The following is a 23,551-nucleotide window of genomic DNA, read 5'->3' on the forward strand; positions in this document are numbered from 1 at the left end:
GTGTAACTGTGGAGACGTCGTCCTTTTGTTGAAATGTGTATAATACAAAATGTGTGTTTCACACCAGGAAATTGGTCGAATCCTCCTTGTTGTGTTGCGTGTGGAGGTTTGGATGTAATTTTTTGAAAGAGAGATTCAGTGGCAGTTGAAACTCGGACTCGTGTCGAGTTGATGGATGACAATTTTAACGACTTGCCCAAGTTCTACTGAGGGTTTTTCGGAACTGAATCAAGACAGTGTATCCCTGAATGGTGTTGAATGAAAAGGAGAAGAAAGGCGAAAGTTCTAATGTGAAAGAGAGAGCCAGGTCTACCAGGTTCTAATTGGCACACCAATGAAGAAATTGAAAAAGGGACAGACCTGAATCAGATCAGAATGAAATTTCATCCATGCTGTACAGCAAGCAACTCCAGTCAGTGAGTTTAGAAGTTGAAATTGGCTTGGACAAACCAAATAAATTTTGGCGCCAACGAAAATTGATTTGAAAAGCCACACAAAAAAATATTATTCATCATGGCATCCTCTTCATCTTCAAAATTCTCGTTTTCATGGGCCGATAAAATCATCTTTGTGTGGCTTTTCATTGATCTGATTGTACACGGAGTGTTAGAGAGCTCGTTTGTCTATTTTTCTCTAACCACTACGGTAGCAAAGGCTCAACCACAATCCACTCTCGGAAAGATGTTGCATTGGGTTTGGCTTGAATATGGAAAGAATGCCGATGCGAAATGGTTAGTGTTGGATCCATGTGTGGTCTCTGTAGAATTATTGACTTGTACAGTGGATACATTGTTGTGTGCCATTGTCATGTACACGGTAAGTGTGTGGTGTATCAAGGCGCAACATTGAAATTGAGACCGACTTGAATATGGAATGATATTTATTGAAATTGGTGATTGAATAATGACTATGATAATATTTTCATTTGGAATTTATGGACATTTTCATGGAAATTTCACACATTTCAAATTGTGCATGATGACGACTTTTTCTGTGAACAATGGTCAAAACTACTCTCTCAATAGATGTGGACCAACAAACCATCGAGACATTTTTGGCAAATTGTATTATGTGTTTGTGAACTCTATGGTGACTGGATGACATTTGTACCTGCAATTTTAGGTACGTTTTTGTGAATATTTTTCATTATTCATCATGAAATCACTTTATAAATCCAATGACTGCCACACATGCCACTATACACTCATTATTTCACAAATATTGTACAGAGGGTGGACATAATTTGAACATGGATCCATATTTCTTCTGGCTCTACACCGTTGGAAGTAATGGCGTCTGGGTCATTATGCCACTATTATTGTTGTATCAATCGTATGGACATTTGGTGAGTGCTTTTAAGGCCAAACAGAAGGTGGAATAAATTGGGCAATATATTCGTTCAGCTTTAATGTTATTGTTGATTCGAATGCCCCCAAGGAAACGATCTACCAACCCAATCATGCTCTCTTTACAATTTCTAACAGTACAGTTGTTGGCTCAACTTTCCGTATACTTTTATATTCGAATGTGAGTCTGCAAAATTCAATATTCACATCAACCAATTTGGAAATTGGTTCTTCTAATTTGGCAGAAATTAGTGGGTGTGTATTTACTGGAAAATCCTCACTATCATCAGGAAGTGTGTTCTCTCTTGTAATTTATTCTTCAACCTTTATGGATATAATGGATTCGCAAAAGACAGCGAGTATTGTTCGAGTCTACCATGTATTTGGAGTCCTTGAGTTTTGTCAATAATTCTGCAATGAATGGTGGAGCTCTCTATCTAAGTCGTTGGGTTTATAATGACAAAATTACGAGTTATTATTCTTTTTATAACGTTCAAGACTTAACATTTCAGAATAATACAGCTCAATTGAGAGGAGGAGCCATGTTTTTTGTCTTGGATCCTTTAACACATCACTACACGATGCGCTTCACTAAAACAAGCTGTACTTCTAACTTGGCGAGATACAGTGGTGGATGCATGTATTCTTCAATCTTGTTGTATTTATATGAACTCAATGGATTGGAAGATTCCGATAATAACGCCCTTTCCTATGGAAATTTCATTGGTTATCCCTTAAGAAATTTTACATTTCATTCAACGCTCCAATTTTCTAGTTCAAGAAGAATCACCATTGAAGGTGTCTCTACAATTCCAGATATTGCCATATATCCAGGAGAGAAATTACAAAACCTTTCACTGATTATTCAAAATTTCGATGGAGAATTTGTGAAATTTCTAGTAGCACCTTTATCGATCAAATATTCCTCTACATTCATCAAAATGGATTACTTGCTGACAACAACAACATCCTCCTCCTCCAACTATAATCTACAGATTAATAACTTGTCAGTGAGACTATTGTCACCAACCACATCTCAAAATGTTTCTATTACTGCATTTCTAGTGATTGATGCTTCTAATGAAATACCTTTTAATATCATCACATTACCATGTCCTGAAAGGTACCATCTTGAAAGTAGATATTCTGTGGACGGATTTATTTGCGTTGAAGATTCACATGTACCATTTGAAATTATTATCCCAGTAGTGTAGATTGCAACGATCATTATCGTTGGATTGGTTGCAGGTGTGTTATTTGCCACAATATATACATGTAGAAGAGTGGTTCAGAAATTGAAGACACTTGAAAAGAAACAAAGGTAGGGTGTTTTTGTTGTTTAACCATATCATTACATTTTCTTACACTCCTGACGATGATTTTACTAATATTTCAAATGAATGTAGAGCTGAAAAGCAATTAGAATCCAACTTTATAGGAATGAAAACATATATCGAGGGAGGTTATTCTTTGTTGCAGCACGATTTTCTTGATCGATCTAGTGAAAATAGTACCTATTTAATTCCAGTTGAGGATTTATCAATTATTAAGAAAATTGGAGAGGGTATGTACATATTTCAACTTGTTCAATGAACTCTAACGATTGTTTTATAAAATTATCATTTCAATGTTTTGTTATTTCCTTTCGAAATAGGTGGTAATGGATCCGTTTATCATGCCAAATGGAATGGCAGTGAAGTTGCTGTCAAATCTATCAAATCGGACGTATCTAATGAAGAATCTGAAGAATTTCAAAAAGAAGCAGCTCTTCTGAGTACTCTACGTCATCCAAATATTGTCAATTTTTATGGAGTTAGTATCATTAATTCCACAAAATGTATGGTCGTTGAATATTTACCTCGTGGAAGTTTAGATCGAATGATTTATAATTGTAGAAGCGGACAATGTGTTTTAAAACTTTTTCAAAAATTAGACATCTTGTTAGGAGTTGCAAAAGGAATGGCTTACATGCATTCATTGAAACCAAATCCAGTTCTTCATAGAGATTTAAAACCTGCCAATATACTTTTAGATCATTCATTGACTAGTAAGGTCTGTGATTTTGGATTGTCGACCATTATGGGTAATACCAATACTGCAACCACAAATATTGGAACATTTTTCTACATGGCCAATGTAAGTTGTGTGTTTTTTTACTTTTTAACATTTTGCTGACATTTCAAAATTTCAAAATTTCTCCCTATTTAGGAAATGATCGAAGGTGATGTCAAGTACAATCACAAGGTAGATGTTTATAGTTTTGCAATTATCATGTGAGAATTGTTTTTTGAGGAGACTCCTTAAAAGAGTCAACATTCGAAAAAGTTTCAAAAATTCAAAAGTCATTCCACAACGAGCACAGATTCCAATGAGGGTGGAGCTCGAGTGTTAATGCAAGTTCTGAAAGGAAACAGACCACTCATTCCATTTTCAATCGATAACAATGAAGAACTTGTATTATGGTTGAATGAATTTCTAGTTCCACAAAATCGAGAAATTGACATTCAAACACTTGTGAAAATTCTATCGACTTATATTGATTTGATGAAACAATGTTGGCAAAGTAATCCTGAGCTTAGACCAAACTTTTTACAAATTGTTGAAGTGTTGTAATCATTGTTGATGTGAGGATGATGATATTCTCCTTCTTGTGGATGCTTCTTCTTCTACTTGCAAGTAGTCAAGGGATGTTACAGAACTCTTGAGAACCACATAAAAAAACTTTTAAAGAAAAAAATGGCCAAAACACCTCCATCTCCTTACTTGGTGCTTGGACTCGTTTTATTCATTGCTTCACTCTGTCTCACAATTCCATCGGAATCTCATGATCATTGCAGTCATGTATTTTTGAGTAATGAAAGAGTACTCACAGTCCTATATTCTCTCTTCATCATTCCTGTTACGATTGCAATTCTTTTTCTAACCGTCGTCTTTGCGATGGGTTTTAGACGGAATGATTTCAGCTGCAGTGATTTGGAGACAACATATACGAACTACATGATATTGTATCTTGGTATTGGTTTTTATTTTGCAATGGGAGTTTTTTGGAAAATGTGGATTGAACGACTCTCATCACCACTCTATACAGAGGAATATTTAAAAGAAAATATTTTAACAGAAAAACAATGTCATGATCACACAACAAGAGTGAGCATCTTGAAGAAAATGTTAATGGCTATTGGAAGTGTCTTGATATTGGTCTTTGGATTCTTTGTGGCATATGAGGTTTATTTTAAAATTCAAAGGAATAGAAATATTACAACAAGTCATGCCAACTCAATGAGTGTTTAAATTACTAACAATTTTAATATTGTTGCTATAATATTGGAAAGGTTGCAATTTCTTTCAAGAATTAGCAAAGATCCTTAAAAGGTAGAAAGTTGTGTCGTTCAACGAGGTTTTCAAGAACCAGAATGGATCCTAATGAAAGAACAAATATTATGGATAATGGAAGTGGTTTTTTCCTTACATTCTTTGAACAACCTTGCTAACATTACAGTCAAGGGAGGATCCTCATCGTAACTTGACGGCATTAATGTTTCTTTTATTCTCGCTTATTCTTCGAGAGATGCTGTAGAAATAAACAAACAACAGTGGTGAAATCCTGTCTCAGGCACAAAATTCGACAAAGCAACACCACTTGATCCAGAAAAAAGTCTCTTACGACCCTTGAACGTTGTGGTGTGGGTTTGCCTTCTTATAAAAAAGGCTACAGCACTGCAGGTTCCCAAGTTGTCTCCAACCTCAGTACTGATGCAGCTCGACGATGCTTAACTTCTCAAATCGGACGGGATGAGGTGCATTCATCGTGATATGGCCGTAGCCGTTCATTTACTAAAATTTGTTATTTTAATACAGTTCCATTAAATCAATATGTTGTGTTTTTGCATGGGAGGTGGTAAAAGTTTATTCTTTCAGAATATTAAAATTCCAGCTCTGATTTTTCTTGTTCTTGATAATTGGACTTGCATTACGTTCCACTCACAACCTTGACAGGGTTAATTTCAAATTTATATAATCCGGATATTAATTTTGTTTGAACACAACAACAGAAGGTCATCCACATAAACACACCCATTCAGACAAACTTGGTTTTTATTGTCTTACAATCCATCGACGCTTACAAAACACCCTTATACTTCATGTCGCTTCCCTTAATGTGATCCACCAACCATTGTTTGATGAAATTCATCACTCCATCATCGACAGAGGTCAAAGAGACTGCAGTCTTGACAAAGTTATCATGAATTTCCTTGTGAGCATCCTTTTGATCCCAAGCAACTTTTTCAAATCCATCTTCTTCAGTCTTAAAGTGCATCACAACAAAATCGAGCAATTCCTTCAAAACAGCTCCATTAGTTCTGTCGGCATCCAAAGCATTGATCAATTCAAAGATCTTCTTGTGTTGATCATTAATGACTTGATGACCAACGCAGAAGGATTCGTCCCATTGGAATGGAGATGGAATTTCGAAAGACATGATGATGGAGCGTGGTGGATGATGATTGTTTTTTTGTTGAGTTTTGCTGACCCGGTGAGCGAATAAGGTACCCTTAAATTCTTTTTTTGACCCTGTCCTGAAAATTGCTATTTAAGGCAAAAAACATTGTGTGACGTCATTGATGGATCCAATCATTTTCTTTCGTTTACGATGTTTCTCCATTGTTACAATGTGAGGTTTCAGCAAATGAAATTTGTACTTTTAAGGTGTATGACCAAAGATCCAATTCTTGTGATGGAAAGAGTCAACTATGCGCGATTGCCTTACAATCTTGATCAGCCATTGTGAATTGCAAGGACAATACACTAGATGATGTTTTCGCAGTAAAAAAATTGAAGCAGCCAATACATTCAGTGAAAAGCCTGCAATGATGAAATAGGTGCAACCTGAGCTGGAAAGACGGAATGGCTGGAGAATCATTAAGCCAAATTCATTCTTCTTTTCAGCGAATTCATCTTCTCAAATTTCATGACACTCTTTCTCTTGATCCTTTGTGCACTTTCGGAATTAGGGATCCATCATGTCAATATTGAGTTACAAGGATCAAGCTACACTCCATTTTCATCATCATGATTTTCGAAACATAAAAAAAATGTTATCACCACTCGAACAATTACCACATGAAATACTCACCAACATCTTCTCCTTCCTCCTACCAGGACCACTTGATCACGATGTGGATATTAATATTTACAACATAATGGCGAGTGATATTTTGCCATTAAACCATACATGTTCAACATTTAGGAATGTCATTCGGAATAATGAAGAACTTTGGAAATATTGCTTCTTTGATCTACTTTACGGATGGATGGAGTGTAGAAATTACTTTTCAAAAGATATTTCTGTCTTGATGAGAGAAGGAAATGGGCATGAAATGAAAAATTCTAAAATTCTGGAACGCCAATGTTTCATTTATGAAATTGGCTATCACACCTTGATGAAGTTTATACGGCAGATAGCAGGTGAACCCTCAAAGATCATTCAACGCATGACCCTTCAGCATCCACCAACATGTTTACATCAAATTTCTCAATTAGAGAGAAATTTAAAAGTCGATGACAGTAGTACCAACATAGCTGACTTGATTCAACAACAGCTATCAACCAGTACGTTAGTCGAATGGGTGGACCTTGTATTTACTGATTTGGCAAATATTAGACAATTGGTATTTATGAGCTCACCTATTGCCAACGATCGTCAAGTGATAACTCCTTCAAACGCCAATACTTTATCAAAACTAGAAAATCTTTCTATCTATATGGAAGATTGTACCACAATGTTGCCAATTCTAGTGTGCCATGATCGGTGTATTCTTAAGAAATTAAGTCTTTCTGTCAACGAAAATCTCAAAGACGCACTTCAAAAAATTTCCAATTTTGCCTCTCGCTCAGAATTGTTCAGAACTGGATTAACAGAATTCGAGGTGACCAATGTTATGCCTTTGGATCAACTTTTACAATATCGCTCTTGGAACAAATCATTAGTGAATTTTTGTTTTTTTTCAGAGATGCATGAAATACCATTGCTGAATCAATTTGATAATATTCAATATTTATCATGTATGACCTCAGGTCAACGAGATATTTGCTTGGATTCGAACCTCCATTTACCAAATCTAACAGTTTTAAACTTATCTGGAGACATTAATCATCTAACAATTCGTGACCTCAATACTCCAAAATTAGAATCCTTAACTCTTTGCTGCAACAGCTGTACATTCTCTGAAGATCAATACTTTCCATCATTAATTTCACTTTCATGTTTCAAAATGAATTATAACCAAACGATTGAGAGGTTTATTTTCAAGCACAAAACACAGCTCCAAACCCTTGATTTACAAGACAATGACATGGATTCATTAGCACCAATTGTTATTAATGAGGATTTTTCTTCTGTGAAACAAATTTCATTGCGCAATATTAAGAAGGCCCGTATTGAAACAAAAGATACACTCACTCAACTCACACTCGACCAATGTGAGCACATTCAAATACATGTGAAGCGTATTGATCTGTTTGAACTTTTATCATCAACCAAAGAAGTGATTTTTATGGGAGACACGATCATAGAGAAATTGTGTTCGTTTGTGAATTTTTCAGAATTGCTATCAATACGCCATGAAGGACCTGGTACAAAGATACGAGTGAAAGAAATGAAGGTACAATTGAGTCAACCTATTGAGGCCTCCCATATTCAGCATTTTTCTGCTAATTTCTTCAACATTGAGACCATTAAGGGATATTTTCAAGTGAGTGATATTACGGGTCGATTTTCATTATCTCTTGACAATAATTTTGACAAGTTGAATGAATTGAATAATATCACGATGTGGGAACAATTGGGAGGAATTCTTTCGAGTGATTACATGCACTCTCTTGAGATTATTCAAACTCCACCTTCAATGTGCCACGTGAAAAATTGCAAGTCTTTGGAAAACATTATGGTTCTCACTAATCTGAATGTGCTCATTGATTGGGAAAATATTAATATGGAACATCACCATGAGATGACTGTTTCGTGTGACATGTATGCATTTCCATCATTAATCGAAGCATCGCTCATTCACACAAGCAACATCGTTTTTGAGAGAATTGTAAATCTCACCTTGTCTCGAGGTTGTTTTTGCATTGATATTCATGCATTTCCCAATTTACGAACTTTTAACTTGGAAAATTGTACCCAGAATTTTGGTAACATTCTCATCATGAGTGAAGACAAGATTCACAAAACAATCAAATTCATTTATGTACACAATGTTCATTTCCAAAAGCTTCAAATGAAAATCAATGCTCCCAATTTGCGACAGTGTGTCATTTTGGATGTTCAAGTGGAGTCTACGAATCAAAGAAATTGGAATGACCCTCGCTCACACGTAAAACTCGTTCACACGCCACGTTTGTTATTTAAAATTTTAGAACTTTAAAACCTTACGATTGACACGTTTAAAGATTGGAATCTGAAGGATACTAATGTTGATATCTTTGCAAAATTAAAACGAGACATGGTGGTTTGACTCGAGCCAAATTTTGGCTCCAGCGAATTTGTTGGTGTGTTTTAATAATTTCATCACATGATTTTTGAGCGCTATTGTTCGTTGTAAATTCATTCCTAAAAAAATGCGAATCATCACTTCCCAAGCAGAGGCTTCTTCATTCTATTATTAATATTGCTCTGTGTGCGCTCAAGATGGAATTGAAACTCCTTCCGAAGTTTATTGCGAAACGTGCGAGAAATATTTTTGTGTGGTGGATGCGAAAAGACATTTGAAACAACAACAACAACAACATGAAATGAAATTATTGGAAAGAAGCCAATATGGAATTCAACAAACGGAGGTAACATCTTTGAATTCCTTACCTTATCAATTTTGTCCATTGCATCAATGTCCAATTAATACATTTTGTCAGACATGTCGACAAATTCTATGCTCAGCTTGTGCTGTCAGTTCTCAACACAAATCACATGAATGCTTCTTATTCTCCGATATTGACCAAGAAATGAGAGAATTATTGAGGAGAGAGCTTTCAGGGTTGCAAGAAAAGAAGCAAAAATGGGAGAAAGAATGTCATACGGACGATGCAAGTTTGGATCAAGAAATTGAAAATATTGAAAAACAGAAAAAACTTCTCAAAATGGAATTGAATCAACTCTTTGACGAGATACACCATTCCCTACAAGAGAGACATGAAATATTGAATAATCAAGTGGACATGTTGTGTTGTGAGCGAATGGATATCATTTCTAAAATCAAAGAATTGAAACAGAAAACCGAGAAATCCATAAAAGAATTCATTAACTTGGATGAAATGGCCACATTTGACTTGATGCACAAAGCAACTAATTCTCTTGACATTGTGGTGAAAGATTTCAACAAAATGACAGAGGAATTTCATTTTGAACAAGTGCATGACATGAAAATTTTGGATTCTAAACTAGAAATAACTGAAATGAAAAAGATTATTCAAAATTTTGGAAGAATTGAGTCGTCACATTCTGAGAATTGCACAGCAGCATGTCTTTACGATCCTGAAATCATGAACATTTCAATACAATCTGGCAACAAGTTTGAAATGGTCAAACAAAGTTCGAATATTGAAAATCATTTTATATTTGTCAATACTGCAATACGAAGTGGAAGTATACACCAATGGAAAGTTAAAATTAACGATCACTTAGGTTGGATTGGTGTTGGAGTTTCCAGAGAAGAAATTGTCAAGTCTCAAAAATTCTCAGCATTTGAAACGCCCTACAACACTCATAGATCTTATTTCATGAGTAGCAACGCATTTACTTGGAGTATTGAATCGAAAGAAAATCAAAAGCAACACGGATTTGAATTCTCGAAAGGAGATGTACTTGAAATGATTATGAATGGTAACACTCGGCAGCTGACCGTTCAAAAGATGGGCTCAAATCAAAGCTATACATTTCGCAACATCATTCTTCCAGTCTATCCGCTCGTTGCACTCTACGCACAAGACGACTCAGTAACGTTTTACGATTGGAAGAGAATATAATAGTTGTGAGATAATGTAAAACCTTTTGTGTCACAACAATGCTCTAAGAAGAACAACGGAATAGTAGGTTATTTTCTCCTTGAGATTCATTTTTGAATTGTCTAACATGAAATCACCACAATTGTGTAATTGTTCTGAAAAGAAACTTTGGAGGCTGATTAGCTTATGCGAATTTTAATAGAACGGAACCTTTCCAAACACACAGGCGCTTTCAAATTCGTTGCTCTTTTTTTATTAAGACTAGACTGACAACTCCAACAGGTTGTGCTTTTTTGCCATTAGCTTGCACATTTGAATTATTCTTCACAGCTGACACCTTTCAAAACACATTAAACAATCGATGAGGTGCAAAGTCTTCAATATCACTAATAATTTTCGAATATGTTGAAATCATTTCCTTGAAGGAATTATCGAGAGATTCAATTTTGTCTTCGTTCGAATGCAGCACGACAGAGGACACTTCGAGAAGTACCTCCACAATACTTCGAATGGACTCGAGCAATTCTTTTCTCTTTCCAATGCCGAGTAATTGTAAAAAACTTTCCTTATTTTCGAGCTCAGAGAATGAGATGTGACGTTTAGGCTTCGAATCATTCGTTTGAATTTGAGGAGAGGATGGTATCATTTTAGCAGGAAGAGCATGGTGTTTGGTCGTGGGTTGAGCAGTTTGGTTTCTGTGAGCTGTGCTATGTGGAGAGAGGACTGTGACATTCTTTTTCTGATGATGCGGTTGGTGGTTATGCAACTGACTGGTATGCCCATCCATAAGAGTTTTCTTGTTATTATTAAAATAATAAGAGGTGTGTTGTTGCTTTTGAAAAGCTTGTTGATCTAGTTTGTAGCGTTGTGAATTCAAAGCTACCGCAGTTTGGGAAGACAAGTGGTTTTGGTGCTTGGAAAGAACGTTGGCGCACAGCGAGGAAGAGTCTTTCACCAATTCTAAAATCATGTTAAAATTAATGGAATGTTTTTTACATGATCTTCGTGTGGAGCAAAATATAAAATCAATCAAATCTTCGAGTGCATTCACCATTTCATTCTCTGTTTCACAGATCATGTTAAAAAGTGTTTGAATGGATTTAGTGCTATTCAAATCTCCACAAATGCACAAAGCTGACTGAACAATTAGATCTTCCACTTGCCACACTAAATCCTCATGCACTAAACTCTCCCAAATATTCTGAATTTCTTGTGTCTGTTCTTCCAAGTCCATTTTCACTTGTTGGAGGTGGCAAACCTTTTCAGTGACCATTCTTAAATTTTCACCCATATTACCTGAATAGTTACGACTAAGGTTATTGTTATTGGGATTTGGAATATTTGTTCTTCTTTTGAACGCATTCTTGTATTTCTGCTTGGTTCTTTCCCATTCTTGAAGTGCTTCATCTTCATCATGACTCATGTCCTTACTTTGCTCATAACAATCTTTATCACCGGATGAGAGAATTTGATCGACATAATAAATTTTCGAATTGCTATGGAGTGGTGACAACTCATAGGCATTTCTATCTTCATCATCGCTTTCATACGAGTATCGTAACACATTCATAGTGCTTGATCTCTTGGTGTGGTGGTGACCAGCAGAAGGATGGACAGTCATGTTTGTGGCTTTTTGTTTGGGATGAGTGGTCGTATGATCCAACTCTTTACTCTGACCCAAAAGAACTCTTACAAATTCAAGTGTTGGTTGATGATCCAAGTCTGAACAGTCGGTTCTTGTGTACTTTTTGCAACCTTGCACATGATTTTTGCCCATCATGGTGTTGTTTCCATGATGAGAGATTGCAGATACACCACAACCATTACTTGGCATGCATGCTTTCATCATGTTGGTTGAGAGATGAGGTGTTTCTTTTTCTTTGGGAGTCTGTGTTGAAGAAAGAAGAGCAGTTGTTGATGGGTTCGAAAAAGGATCAATTCGAGTTGAATGCAAGCCTTGATGGAATTTTGTATCGTGTTGTTGTTGCTGCTGATGACTACTCAAGAGATCAGGTTGTTGAATACTAACTGAAGGCTCAAGAGTCTTCTTATCGAACGATGAGCCTTCTTGTTGTTGTGTGATTGTTGTTGTAGTAGTGTGGTCACTTTGAAAATTGAGGCTGCTACTGCTGCTACCAGGTGACACAACTCTTTCACAAGCAATTTCGGTGTTTTTTTGAGGAACAGAAATTGTGTTTCTACAACTACTCACAGCATGATAATTTGATGTCTCGTGATGTGGTTGATGATGTGAAGCAATGTTGCTCGTACTACCCAATACAATTGGCTTATTTGGTGATGATGTGTGGTCGTTTACAACATCACTGTTCTCAATAATGGATTGGCAGTCATGGTTCAGATGAGCAGTATGAGATGGTTCAAGATGATCATCTCGAGTTGAAAGAGTCACAGTCTTGTTCAAATCCTTCTCTTCAAAGAGAGAATGATGATGGTTCTGATGTATATAAAGTAAGGGTGAAGTGGTAGATGTGGAAGATAAGACCTTGGTAGCATTGGTCGTTGTGGTTGGATTTGTCAAATCATTTCCACTCTTATGGTTCATTAATGTAATGGAAGAAGCATCTTGTGGACGAATGGTCATTGTTGGGAGACGACAATGAATTGGAAAACCCTCTTCGAGTATTCTCAAATCATCGTCTAAAGGCTCCAATACTTGGAGAGTTTTTGGGAATTGAGTAGATGCTTCCGTCTTGTCATGAGGATGAGGTTCTTGATCATTCTTCTCCATTCGTCGTTTCATGTGGTTGAGAAGTGAATGTTCTTGATCCACAAAACTTGTCGATAAGGGTTGTAAGGTCGGTGAGAGAGAAGTCAAATTGGGAGAATTTGGACAAGTCATACTCTTGGAAGTACAATGAAAATCAGTAGAATTGTGACGATGGGTTTTACCACGAGACCATTCACGCCCAGAGGATGTATGAAATTCATCCAAGAATGGAGTACTTGTAGTTGCAACTGTTTTGCATGTGGATTGGGTCGATAGACTGTTCAAAGTCGATTTGGTGAAGCTATGACTGCTACTACACGGCCTCAATGGTGTAGAGAGAGGAGTGGCATAGTTACTACTACCAATACTGCCACTATGACTCATTGTAGATCCTTTGGAATGACATGGAGTGTTATGGTTGGTGCTGGTTGTTGTTGTTGTTCTTGTGGAAGGTGTCTTTAAGACATTCTTCTGACTCATTCCAACAACATCATGATTTGCACCTCCAACAGTTGTTGAGAGAGAATACGAAGTGGTTTTCATGAAAGAGGAGAGGTGAGGCTGTTGTTTGACTGACCGAGTCGTGGAGGGGTTGCTAGTGCTGCTGGTCGTTCCTTTCGATTGCATCCGTTGTGGTTGTGGTGGTTGTTTCTGATGAACGAAAGTCTTGTTGCATGATGAATGATGAGAATTCATCTTACTGGTTGGTTGAGTAGAGTAAGTCAGAGGAGCATTTGTTGATAATGATCTTGAAGTAGTAGAAGTAGCAGTAGTGGTGGTGGAATTGGTTAAGCTTCCGATCATCATGGATTGACTACTCAGAGAGGTATTAATAAATTAATTGAAGATGATGAATTTTGTTGAAGGGAGGGTGGTCCAATGTTGTTGAAACAAACAAACGGAATGCAGTAGACGTAGTATGGTGGCTGGTTTGGATGATGAGGAATTGGATCTTGTTGCTTCACTGGAATGGTGTGTAGACTTTCCAATTATTTTGTTTCAAACTGAAATATTAAATAAAGTGATTGCAAGAACATGAAATGCAGAAGGACAAGGAGTTCGTTTCAAAACAGAAGGTGTTAATAACGACCGGATGCAATCAGATTTCTTGTTTTTCTTCACTCCAAATCCTAGCAACAAGACTTTTCAGGAAAGTTTGAAATTTGAAGATGGGTTTTTTTTGAAGACATTGAATTTGGAGGGAAAGATTGAATTCTGGAAAAGGAAATTGCATTGTTTGGAGAGAGGATTCTTGAGACTGCATGACGTGTGTTCGTCTACATCTTTCCTGGAGAAGGGTGTAGTGAAAAGGTGAATGGTTGATTTGAGAGAATGTAATTTAAATGAACAATGTCTTGTGTTGTTGTCAAATGAACAACGTGTTGTCACAACAATGTTCTCCAAGAACAAGTGATTCACTTTCCAATGGAGAGTATTAGGACAATAGGAAAGTAAATTGGAAAGTGAAATGCAACAATGGTGAATGAAGTCCAATAAATTATTAAAATTTTCAATAGGAATAAAAATTTAAATCATGCTTTCAAATCACTTGCTCCGATCAGGATTCAAATCGAACACAGGATTGGCGATTCATAAATTGCTCATGTCCTATCATCCGCATCAACAATTATTATGCAGTCCAGTGAACACATCAAGTTTTGTAGAACCATTTACAAATCAAATCCACAATTTTTCAATCAAGCTCCGATGGCATAGCAACACGAATAAAGAAGAAGATAGGACCACCACAATAACATCAACAAGCTCCAATAGAGATCCTAGTAATAGAACAGAAAATCTTTCTAATATTCGTGAAACATTTCATCATTATGCCTCCACCATTCCGAGCCATTTGGTGAGAGAATCAACACTCCCTCATCATCATCAACAACATGTCATCGATAAACCCTTGGATCCCAAACATCCCTATGGTCCCGATCAAGTCAAAGTCCAAGAAATCAAATTAAGAAAACAACGCAAACAATTAGAATTACATTTTGAAATTACTCGTTCCATGATCATCATGAATAATAATGGAGAGGAAGGCTCACAATCTTCAACACTCGATCTGGTTGGTACTCTCCCAGCCGAGTTATTGCGAGTAGAGAGCCCTTCTGCGGAGGTTCAAGGAGAGAATGGTCAAAAGAGACTCATCTATGGCAAGAAGTTTGTTCAAATCTTGCAAATTGAAACAGTCGGTTCATATGCAATCAGGCTCATCTTCTCGGATGGACATGATAGTGGCATCTATTCGTGGAGTTACTTGTACGAAATGGCACAACGGAAATATTCCTTGATGAAACAATATATTAAAGATTTGAGAGCAGCAGGAAAGAGTCGTTATCCTAGAGAATATTTGAAAAAGATGAAGGACCAACAGCAACCAAGTTCTTCAAAGAATGAGTAGAATCATGGAAATCATGTGTGGAACATGTTGAGATTTAAGTGTTTTAAAAATGCGTAACGGTCATTTTGTTAGACTTTCCCCGCCTTTTTTTTTTAACAAATTCAAAAAATGTTCAAAAGAGACCGAAGCCAATTTGAGTACAAAGTTTCGGAAGCCAATCATCACGAGCATGACGAGAGTGATGATGATGAGCATACTCTCATATCATCCACACTTGAAGAAAACATTAGAAATCATGCCTCTAAAGAATTGAAAAGAATTAAATTTCTTTCTCCACCTTCTCATCCGACCATGAGTAGTATCATTCAGGATGATCTCAGCAAGTTATCTTCGGAATCATCGTTATTCAATGGAATTCATTATGAAATTCCTTCTCTAGATACAGACTTTATTACTTGCATTGGCTCAAAAGGAGGTGATATGTGTTATTTGACTTTTTTGGATGATGAAAAAGAAGAAACACGTGTAGCAACTAGTTCCCGAGAAGCAATCTTTGCCAAAATACCAGCCAACAGAATCTTGAAAAAACCAATGAGTGAATTATTGGAAGATGTACAGCGACTTAGATATGAAGAAGAGATCAAGAAAAAGGCAAGAGCTCAGACGAATGCATCCTCCCGTCACGCTGTTGATGCTGCAGATATGATGAATGATGTTCAATTTTCAAGCAATGCAAAACAAAAGTATGAGCTACTTGTTGACAAGTATGCTCCAACCTCGTATTTGGATTTACTAACAGATGATGTAGGTACTTGATAATTTTCTGTGTGCCTCTAACAATGACATTCATGTCACATTATTAATTTATGATGGAATCCTTTGGATAAAAGAAAACCAATGCTGAGGTATTGAAATGGATCAAGGAATGGGATCCCATAGTATTTCCAGAAACAGCCAAGACGAAAAAAATCAAACCAACAACACAAGAAAAGCCAAAGAATCCATTAATGACAGTTTTTGGTTCAGTGAGCTCCCAAAAGTCGGCAAAGGATGAGAAGAACACTTCCAACAAGTTTAATAACAGTTCAAAATCCTCAAACAATGCAACCAAGGGACCAGATCACCGTATTTTGCTCATTTCAGGTAAGTGTGAAATTATCATTTTTACTTTTTCTTCGAATCTTAATGTCACTCTGAAAATACCCTTCGTGCAGGCCCTCCTGGTATTGGTAAAACAACTCTAGCGCATATTTGTGCCAAGCAAGCAGGATATGAACCACATGAAGTGAATGCATCTGATGATCGTTCTAAGGACAAACTCATTCCAGAAATTCAAAAAGTGACCCAAATGCAAACAGTTTTTGGTAGCAAAAAACCCAAACTCTTAATATTAGATGAAATTGATGGAGTTCAAAACTCTGAAAACAAGTCTGTCATTTCAGAAATTCTGAACATGACCTATCCTAAAAACAAATCATCGTCTCAAAAAGACAATAATGAAAGTTCGAGCAAAACTAAAAAGACTAAATCAGGAGTGAAGCTAGATAAGAAGACCAAAAAGAAGAAGGATCAAGGCATCATGAGACCTATTATTTGCATTTGTAATGACCAGTAAGTGGCACGCTTTTGAATACTCTATTTTTTACAAGAATATTCTATGGACATTCTTAGTTATTCTCCTGGCCTTAAAGAATTGAGACAAAAAAGCAAGTTAATTATTTTCAGAAGAGATGACTACAGAACTGATAACACACAACGAATTGTAGATCGACTTGGTATAATCTTACGAAAAGAGAGTCATCCTTTAGCCAACGTGGGTAAACACGAATTGACACAATTTGTAAAGGACTCTGACAATGATATTCGTTCATGTCTCAACACTATTCAATTTATGGGTTTTCATGGATCCAATTCTATGAAAGAGTTAATGACCATTTCGAAAGATGTCAAATCGGATATTTTCGATGCCATGAATCTCGTCTTTAAAACCAAGAAGATTGACAAATCCTTAATTTCCAAATATCAGGAAAACCGCATTTCACTATTTAATTCGTTTTTAAGCGAATTGGACAAGTTTGATTCTATTGCGAATGGATGTTTTGAAAATTATTTATCATTCTGCTCTGGAAGTTCTATGAATGACATTGCAGACTCTCTTTCATTCCTTCAATGGTCTGACATGATTGACGTTGCTTCCAATCGATATCAAGAACGATCCCTTCAAGTCTACAGAGCTGCTTCACTTGTGAAATTCTTTGTTGCTTGTAAAAAGTCTGGATTTGACACTAGCAATGACTTTATTCAATATCCAAAACAGCAAGGAGATGCCAAACGATCCTTCAACCACAAACACAACGTTCTCAAATCTCTCTTTTTGAATTGTTTTACTCATGAATTTGTAAAGGCCAATAAGAACGATAGAGACTCACAGACTAGTGGAAACTTGTTGACAACATCCTCAGTCAAAGACATGGCCACTGATCTCGTACCATATTTGTATCAAATTCTCGATACCAAATGTTTGTCAGGACTCAATACTGGAGCTGCTCTCTCATCTTTGGCTCATTCTGGAATGAAAGGCCTCAAACAAATGATCAAGAGCGATCAAGAACGTCAATCGTTTGAAGCAATTTTGGATATTTGTTTATCGTACGGTATTGGAGTGAAGCAGACCTATGTGAATGAAAAATATGAAAGCACATTGGATCCTCCCTTAGATGAAATTGCATTCTATCCTTTGAAATCATCACAGAGTGGTATGGATGTGAATGCCAAGGGTCTTGTCACTCCTTCCAAAGTGAACAAGACGGACATTGCATCCTACTTTAAAAAGCCATCATCATCTAGCAGCAGCAATAGTAGTAACAGTAGTAACAGTAGTAACAAACAAGTAGAGAATGGTACAAGCAATGTATTGTCTGACCATTTTAAAAAGATTCTCTCGTCAGCTCTACACTTTGAAAAATTGGATAGAAAGTACGGAAAGAAAGATCAAAAGGAGGCTCCTCAAAAAGCATCCTCAAATGATCTTAATTCTCTGTATGCACAATCTCCAAAACATACAAGTGCACAGACAGTCATGGAATATAAAAAGAGAAGAAGATCACAACTGAAAGGAACAATTTCCATGTATTTGGAATTTCATGATGGAATGACAAATTCCATTCGAAGACCTGCCAAGACTAGTGAGTTTTTGTAGATGATAATCGAGTGTACATGTCCATCTTTCTTTTTGCGTGCTCTTTCATGTAAACGTCTAATAAATGATTCAAACGATTGTTCAAAAAACGATGCATGCGATTTGAGCTTTCTCCAAACTTGTGCTTCAAAATTGAATTTAAGGTTGAAAATTCAAATGAATGATCGTCAAGTATTTGATTCCATTGAGCGTAACCATGTTTGGCACATCCTCTCAATAAAATCAAGTCATGAGCTTTGTTCCACCACGGATAATATGCAGAACATGTTGTACCATTCTCATTAGTGTCGTCATGTATCTGGTGTTGTTCAAGTATGGTCTCAACTTGTGCAAGGTCCTCGTTGTTTTGAATGTGAGAATTCTTGTACTTGTGTACCACATGATAAATGACAAACATGCAAGCAATACGCTGTAAAATTTTCACATTATTCAATCGATCTGTGGGAGTACCATCTGAATAATGTGAATAGCGCTGATCTACTTGCTCTGAGAAATGATCTAACATGAATATACCAAATTCAGTCACTTGTTTCAGTGTTTTTTGTAAATTAGAAACTCTTCTAATGATATTAAAAAACTCGTACCATTTCTGGTCCTGTGTTGGAAAGCCCAAACCATATCTCCACAAAGTCGCTACAAACATCATTCGTTCTGTTGGCGTAAAACCTAGAACCGAAACCGAGTGATTGGGAAAAATTTTGATTTTCGGATTGGTGAGTTGTCTTTCAATAATTTTCAATTGAATCGTTTCATCCTCAATTTGATATTTCAATGCTCGAATATTGGAACTAATTTTCTTTCGTTGTGTGACATCTTTGACTGTTTTGAGAGTGGCACTCAATTCCTCTACTTGATTCATCAATGCATTGAGATTGTCTGAGAGTTCATTTGCTACAGTTTCAGAATATTGTTGAATTTCTTCCTCACTGTATAATAAATCATCTGAAGAAGAGTTTAAAAATTGTTCGAAAAATCGATCCATTGTTTCATCTTGATAATGAAGTAGAGATAATTCCATGGCAGTGGTATCCTTTCGTTTATGATCGTTACTGCCATTCATATGTTCCATCTTGACCAATGAAAGATCTGCTGTAGTTTTTGCAGACTTGATGAGTCTTGTCCAAAATATTTCACCAGGAAGATTGTCAATCTCTGCATGTAGAGAAGGGGATTTTCCAAGAGAGGGTACAGAACTCGTGGTGGGATTTTCCTTCCTTTGAAAATGTGTAATTTTCACATGGCTTAATGATTTGGCTGAAGAGTGAATCATCATATCGTATGCTTGTGGTTGTTGTTGTTCCGTATGATTATTCTTCTCTGATAAAATTTCATCCAAGATACTCTCTGATAGATGTAGACTTTCCATGGATTGTAAAAATTCTAGTCCTTCTTGAGAAGTGAGTTCATCTAGCAATGGATCCAAACTCAAAGTGGAATCCTCACTGTTGTTCGTGAATAAATCTTTTGCAAAAATTCGTAATGACGTCTCAAATTCAGAGAGTTGCTTTAAAAACATTCCTCGTATCATTTCATTTTCTGATAAATTTAAAATCATTGTTTCAAATTCTTCACAACACACGAGTCGTAGAATGGTTGTGCGTTTGTCAATTTTACAGAATCGTGTGAGTTGTTGCGAATCTATGATTGGATGATATGCAGAATCCATGACAATAATTGTATCGAAATTCAATAAATCTATGGATGGATGAAGTTGAGTGCTCATAATTACAATAGGTGCAGTGGTGTTTGTTGTGGCATTATTCTTATTGGTTGACTCGCTGGATACAATCAATTGATATTGATACTCTTTGAATCGAATCAGTTCTTCAATCACGTATGGATAAGAAGATAAAATAAGTACTTTTTGCTTGAGTGATTTGCATCGTTGAAGAAGAGCCTCTAACAGAACTAACTTGGATGAGGACTGAATGAAATATTTCATAAATAATTCGTTATTCTGTGCAAAAGGTTCTTCCTTTTCGAGAAAGAATTGCAAGTAAGGATGTTCACAAGTCCTCAAAATATCTGAAAACATTTGTTGAAAGAGTGAAGAGTATTGCTGAGGTGTGTCACTGCTCTTAAAAACATTGGTGAGAGCGTTGAAATAGGCACTTTTCTTAAATATTTGTCTAAAGAAATATTTGTGGAGAGGTGTTAAATTCACAGTAAGCAACAAGTCTGCTCGTGGTTTGATGCATGCAAGAACGTCTTGCCGCTCTCTTCGTAGTAATAATTCTTTTGGAAAGTCCTGTATCGGACTGTTAGAATTTAGCAATGAAATAAAAGGTCCACATGTCTCTGAATTATACATTTTGTCACTGATAAAGAGTGTAAAATCTATTTTCAGTTCTTTCAGCATCAGGAAAAGGTTTGATTTTGTTTTTTTTAACACATGTGCCTCATCTATAACTGCAATTGGCCATAGAAAATATTTGAACCATGTCTCGTCGTTTACAATACTCTCAATGGTTGTTAAAATAATATTTACAGAGAAATTCAATCGATCTGTAGGTGTCAAATTTCGCTTTTGAATCGTTTGAATAATGAATTGCTTAATAATTTTTCTGTCATCAAGTAATCCGTCGTATACTGCAACTCTGAGATCAGGTGCCCAAAATGTAATTTGCTTTTTCCAATGCTCAATTCGATTTCGAGGAGAAATTATTAAAAACGGACCAGGTACATTATGATACATGGACATGGCTCTTAGGAAAGATATAGCTTGAGTTGTTTTGCCAAGACCGTGTTGATCTACCGCATATTGTAACATTCAAATTTAGAAATGTAAGGGCAGTGATACACTATTAAAACATACCACACAGTAAACAGGATTTGTGATGATTCCACATGGACCTCATCCATGCCACACCTTGAAGTTGATAGTCAAATAATTCAAAATTGTGTCCTTCAACATTTGTGACACTCATTTTCGAAATTCCACGAGCCGTACGTTGAGATTCAGTTCGTTTCCTTGACAACAGCTCTGCCTCTGAAAGAATTTTGTAAGACTTTTTTCTATGACTTTCTATGAATCTATTATATAAATCTGTGGCCTTATTTTCATTGGTCTTTTTTTCGTGCTTCAAAATATCACTCTTAGATTCCCATGTACACCCAGAGTAAGGAACGTCCATCCATTTGATTAAAAAATAATTCCCATTATTTGCAATGATTTGTTCTATTTTTTCCCAATTTGAATGAAATAGATCAATTTCCATATCACGACCATAATGTTCTTCGAACCACATGAGCTTGACTGTGGCATTTTCTTGAACTTCTTCGCGTGACATCCATTTACAATGCCAATGAGATTGACCGCTTAATTTCACAAAATATTTCATTTTCCCATCATGGAATCGTTTACGTTTTAAAATTGTGTCAATAGTATTTGTGTTATGATATTGAATAGTATTAGGATCAAAATTTTCTTCCTCTTGTGCAGTGGCTTTTATAGATGACGCCATGACTACAGACGATGATGATGATGCTGATGGAATGTTGCCCTGTATTTCCACATCAGATTCTACATTTGTTTTTCTAATCTTTTTCGGAGGTACTTGTTCCGAATGTTTTTTCATAGAGGGCGATGGTGCAGTAATAATGACCACATCATCATCATCAGAATCGGACAAGCAGGTACTCGGTGATGTGGTTGATTCCGCCACCAATTCCTTCCGTTTTTTCAAATCCAACAACAGTGAAGAAGAAGCCTTTTGCATTTTGATATTTTTTTTAAATTTCATTTAATTTTTTATTTTGGCGGGATGTTGTGTGAATTGTTAAACATTAAATATTATTATTAAAAGATGAAACATTTTCCTTATTCTCAGATGGATTTGTTGTTTCAACAGATTCTCTTGATTCTCCACTTTGAAATACTCCTTCCATAGTGTCTCGACTTGAAAGATTAGAACCCAAATCTCCTTGTTGCAAATTCCTTTGGGAACCTCCAAGAACTTCCTCTTGTTTACTGCTATAAACGTCTTTTTTACCAATGTTTTCAATAGTGTCCATCCTGATGATAAGTCTAGGAATACAATAGATTGTTTTCTTTTATTTGGAATGAATCATGGGTCTGATATGTGTGAAAGAAGGCAATGGTTTCTATCCTTGATTGGTAAAGATGGGAAATTGGTATATTTGGAAGAATTCTTTCTTAAGAAAAGTGTCATTTAACAACATTGAACTGTGAAGACATTTCGACACTTGTTGAACTTTTGTTCTAAAATTTTCAATATCTTTGAATTTAATATTTAATACATCACAAAAAAAATGACCAAACCAAGAAGGGTAGCTCTTTCCTCCCACAACTATGATGATAAGAATCACAATCATGAAAGAATGGGGAATAATGTTCATTCGGAACGTTCCGATATTTCAACCAATTCCAAGGAATCATCATCGTCGCTGCCAAGATCATCCACTTCTTCAAAATTTTCTTCCATTCTGATTGCTGTATTACCGACATTATTAACTTCCGTTATGGATCTCTATATTGATATGCACTTGACGAAATATTATTTAGAAGATATTTGTTCCGATAATTCCAATCATGATCAGCCATATTCTTTACAATGTATTTCTCCATCCCGATTTGGATTAATTCATTCCTTGATCCGATCTCTGAGTTTATTTACTGATTTTTTCAGTGCAACCATCATTGATAGCCATTTACCGTTTCAACAACCGACCTTATTAATAGTGTTGGCACCACTGTATTGGTTCAGTATTTGTGCCTTATTCATGGGTCCTTCAATGATTCACAAGTTTTCAAACCATGAAAATATGACAAGGTGGCTATTTTCAACCGATGTATGGTATACACTATGTTCCTTAATGAAGAATATGATTCCGTTACGAGTGTTGTATGATTCAAGCATGATGAGAATGTGTAAAACTTGGAATGTGAAAGATCGAGCCGATTTATTTTT

General features: G+C 36.1%; 10 protein-coding genes across 10 annotated transcripts; 7 read left to right on the top strand and 3 right to left on the bottom strand.

Annotated features, from left to right (window-relative positions):
- Positions 1-513: 513 nt before the first annotated feature.
- Positions 514-3,959, top strand: C9374_014281 (uncharacterized protein; the record flags this gene model as incomplete). Its single annotated transcript, XM_044690251.1, has 9 exons — positions 514-816; positions 1,026-1,122; positions 1,230-1,345; positions 1,703-2,556; positions 2,626-2,667; positions 2,753-2,910; positions 3,001-3,482; positions 3,555-3,619; positions 3,689-3,959. The coding sequence occupies 9 exons, from the start codon at positions 514-516 to the stop codon at positions 3,957-3,959; spliced, it is 2,388 nt and encodes a 795-aa protein (XP_044541585.1).
- Positions 3,960-4,082: 123 nt separating this feature from the next.
- C9374_014282 (uncharacterized protein) lies at positions 4,083-4,637 on the top strand (the record flags this gene model as incomplete). The annotated part of the gene is made up of 1 exon (XM_044690252.1): positions 4,083-4,637. The coding sequence occupies one exon, from the start codon at positions 4,083-4,085 to the stop codon at positions 4,635-4,637; it is 555 nt and encodes a 184-aa protein (XP_044541586.1).
- An 829-nt stretch (positions 4,638-5,466) lies between these two features.
- C9374_014283 (uncharacterized protein) lies at positions 5,467-5,826 on the bottom strand (the record flags this gene model as incomplete). The annotated part of the gene is made up of 1 exon (XM_044690253.1): positions 5,467-5,826. The coding sequence occupies one exon, from the start codon at positions 5,824-5,826 to the stop codon at positions 5,467-5,469; it is 360 nt and encodes a 119-aa protein (XP_044541587.1).
- A 613-nt stretch (positions 5,827-6,439) lies between these two features.
- C9374_014284 (uncharacterized protein) lies at positions 6,440-8,773 on the top strand (the record flags this gene model as incomplete). Its single annotated transcript, XM_044690254.1, has 1 exon — positions 6,440-8,773. The coding sequence occupies one exon, from the start codon at positions 6,440-6,442 to the stop codon at positions 8,771-8,773; it is 2,334 nt and encodes a 777-aa protein (XP_044541588.1).
- A 367-nt stretch (positions 8,774-9,140) lies between these two features.
- C9374_014285 (uncharacterized protein) lies at positions 9,141-10,367 on the top strand (the record flags this gene model as incomplete). Its single annotated transcript, XM_044690255.1, has 1 exon — positions 9,141-10,367. The coding sequence occupies one exon, from the start codon at positions 9,141-9,143 to the stop codon at positions 10,365-10,367; it is 1,227 nt and encodes a 408-aa protein (XP_044541589.1).
- Positions 10,368-10,686: 319 nt separating this feature from the next.
- Positions 10,687-13,881, bottom strand: C9374_014286 (uncharacterized protein; the record flags this gene model as incomplete). Its single annotated transcript, XM_044690256.1, has 1 exon — positions 10,687-13,881. The coding sequence occupies one exon, from the start codon at positions 13,879-13,881 to the stop codon at positions 10,687-10,689; it is 3,195 nt and encodes a 1,064-aa protein (XP_044541590.1).
- A 727-nt stretch (positions 13,882-14,608) lies between these two features.
- On the top strand, positions 14,609-15,481 carry C9374_014287 (uncharacterized protein; the record flags this gene model as incomplete). The annotated part of the gene is made up of 1 exon (XM_044690257.1): positions 14,609-15,481. One exon carries the CDS (start codon positions 14,609-14,611, stop codon positions 15,479-15,481), a length of 873 nt encoding a protein of 290 aa, XP_044541591.1.
- A 108-nt stretch (positions 15,482-15,589) lies between these two features.
- C9374_014288 (uncharacterized protein) lies at positions 15,590-18,620 on the top strand (the record flags this gene model as incomplete). The annotated part of the gene is made up of 4 exons (XM_044690259.1): positions 15,590-16,225; positions 16,312-16,564; positions 16,636-17,032; positions 17,093-18,620. The coding sequence occupies 4 exons, from the start codon at positions 15,590-15,592 to the stop codon at positions 18,618-18,620; spliced, it is 2,814 nt and encodes a 937-aa protein (XP_044541592.1).
- Positions 18,621-18,842: 222 nt separating this feature from the next.
- On the bottom strand, positions 18,843-22,339 carry C9374_014289 (uncharacterized protein; the record flags this gene model as incomplete). The annotated part of the gene is made up of 3 exons (XM_044690260.1): positions 18,843-18,918; positions 19,016-21,371; positions 21,436-22,339. 3 exons carry the CDS (start codon positions 22,337-22,339, stop codon positions 18,843-18,845), a joined length of 3,336 nt encoding a protein of 1,111 aa, XP_044541593.1.
- A 553-nt stretch (positions 22,340-22,892) lies between these two features.
- C9374_014290 (uncharacterized protein) lies at positions 22,893-23,551 on the top strand (the record flags this gene model as incomplete). The annotated part of the gene is made up of 1 exon (XM_044690261.1): positions 22,893-23,551. A coding segment is annotated over one exon (659 nt), but the record flags the coding sequence as incomplete, so codon positions are not given.

The sequence above is a fragment of the Naegleria lovaniensis genome (genome assembly GCF_003324165.1).
Source record: "Naegleria lovaniensis strain ATCC 30569 chromosome Unknown tig083, whole genome shotgun sequence".
Classification (NCBI taxonomy): Eukaryota; Heterolobosea; class Eutetramitea; order Acrasida; family Naegleriidae; genus Naegleria; species Naegleria lovaniensis.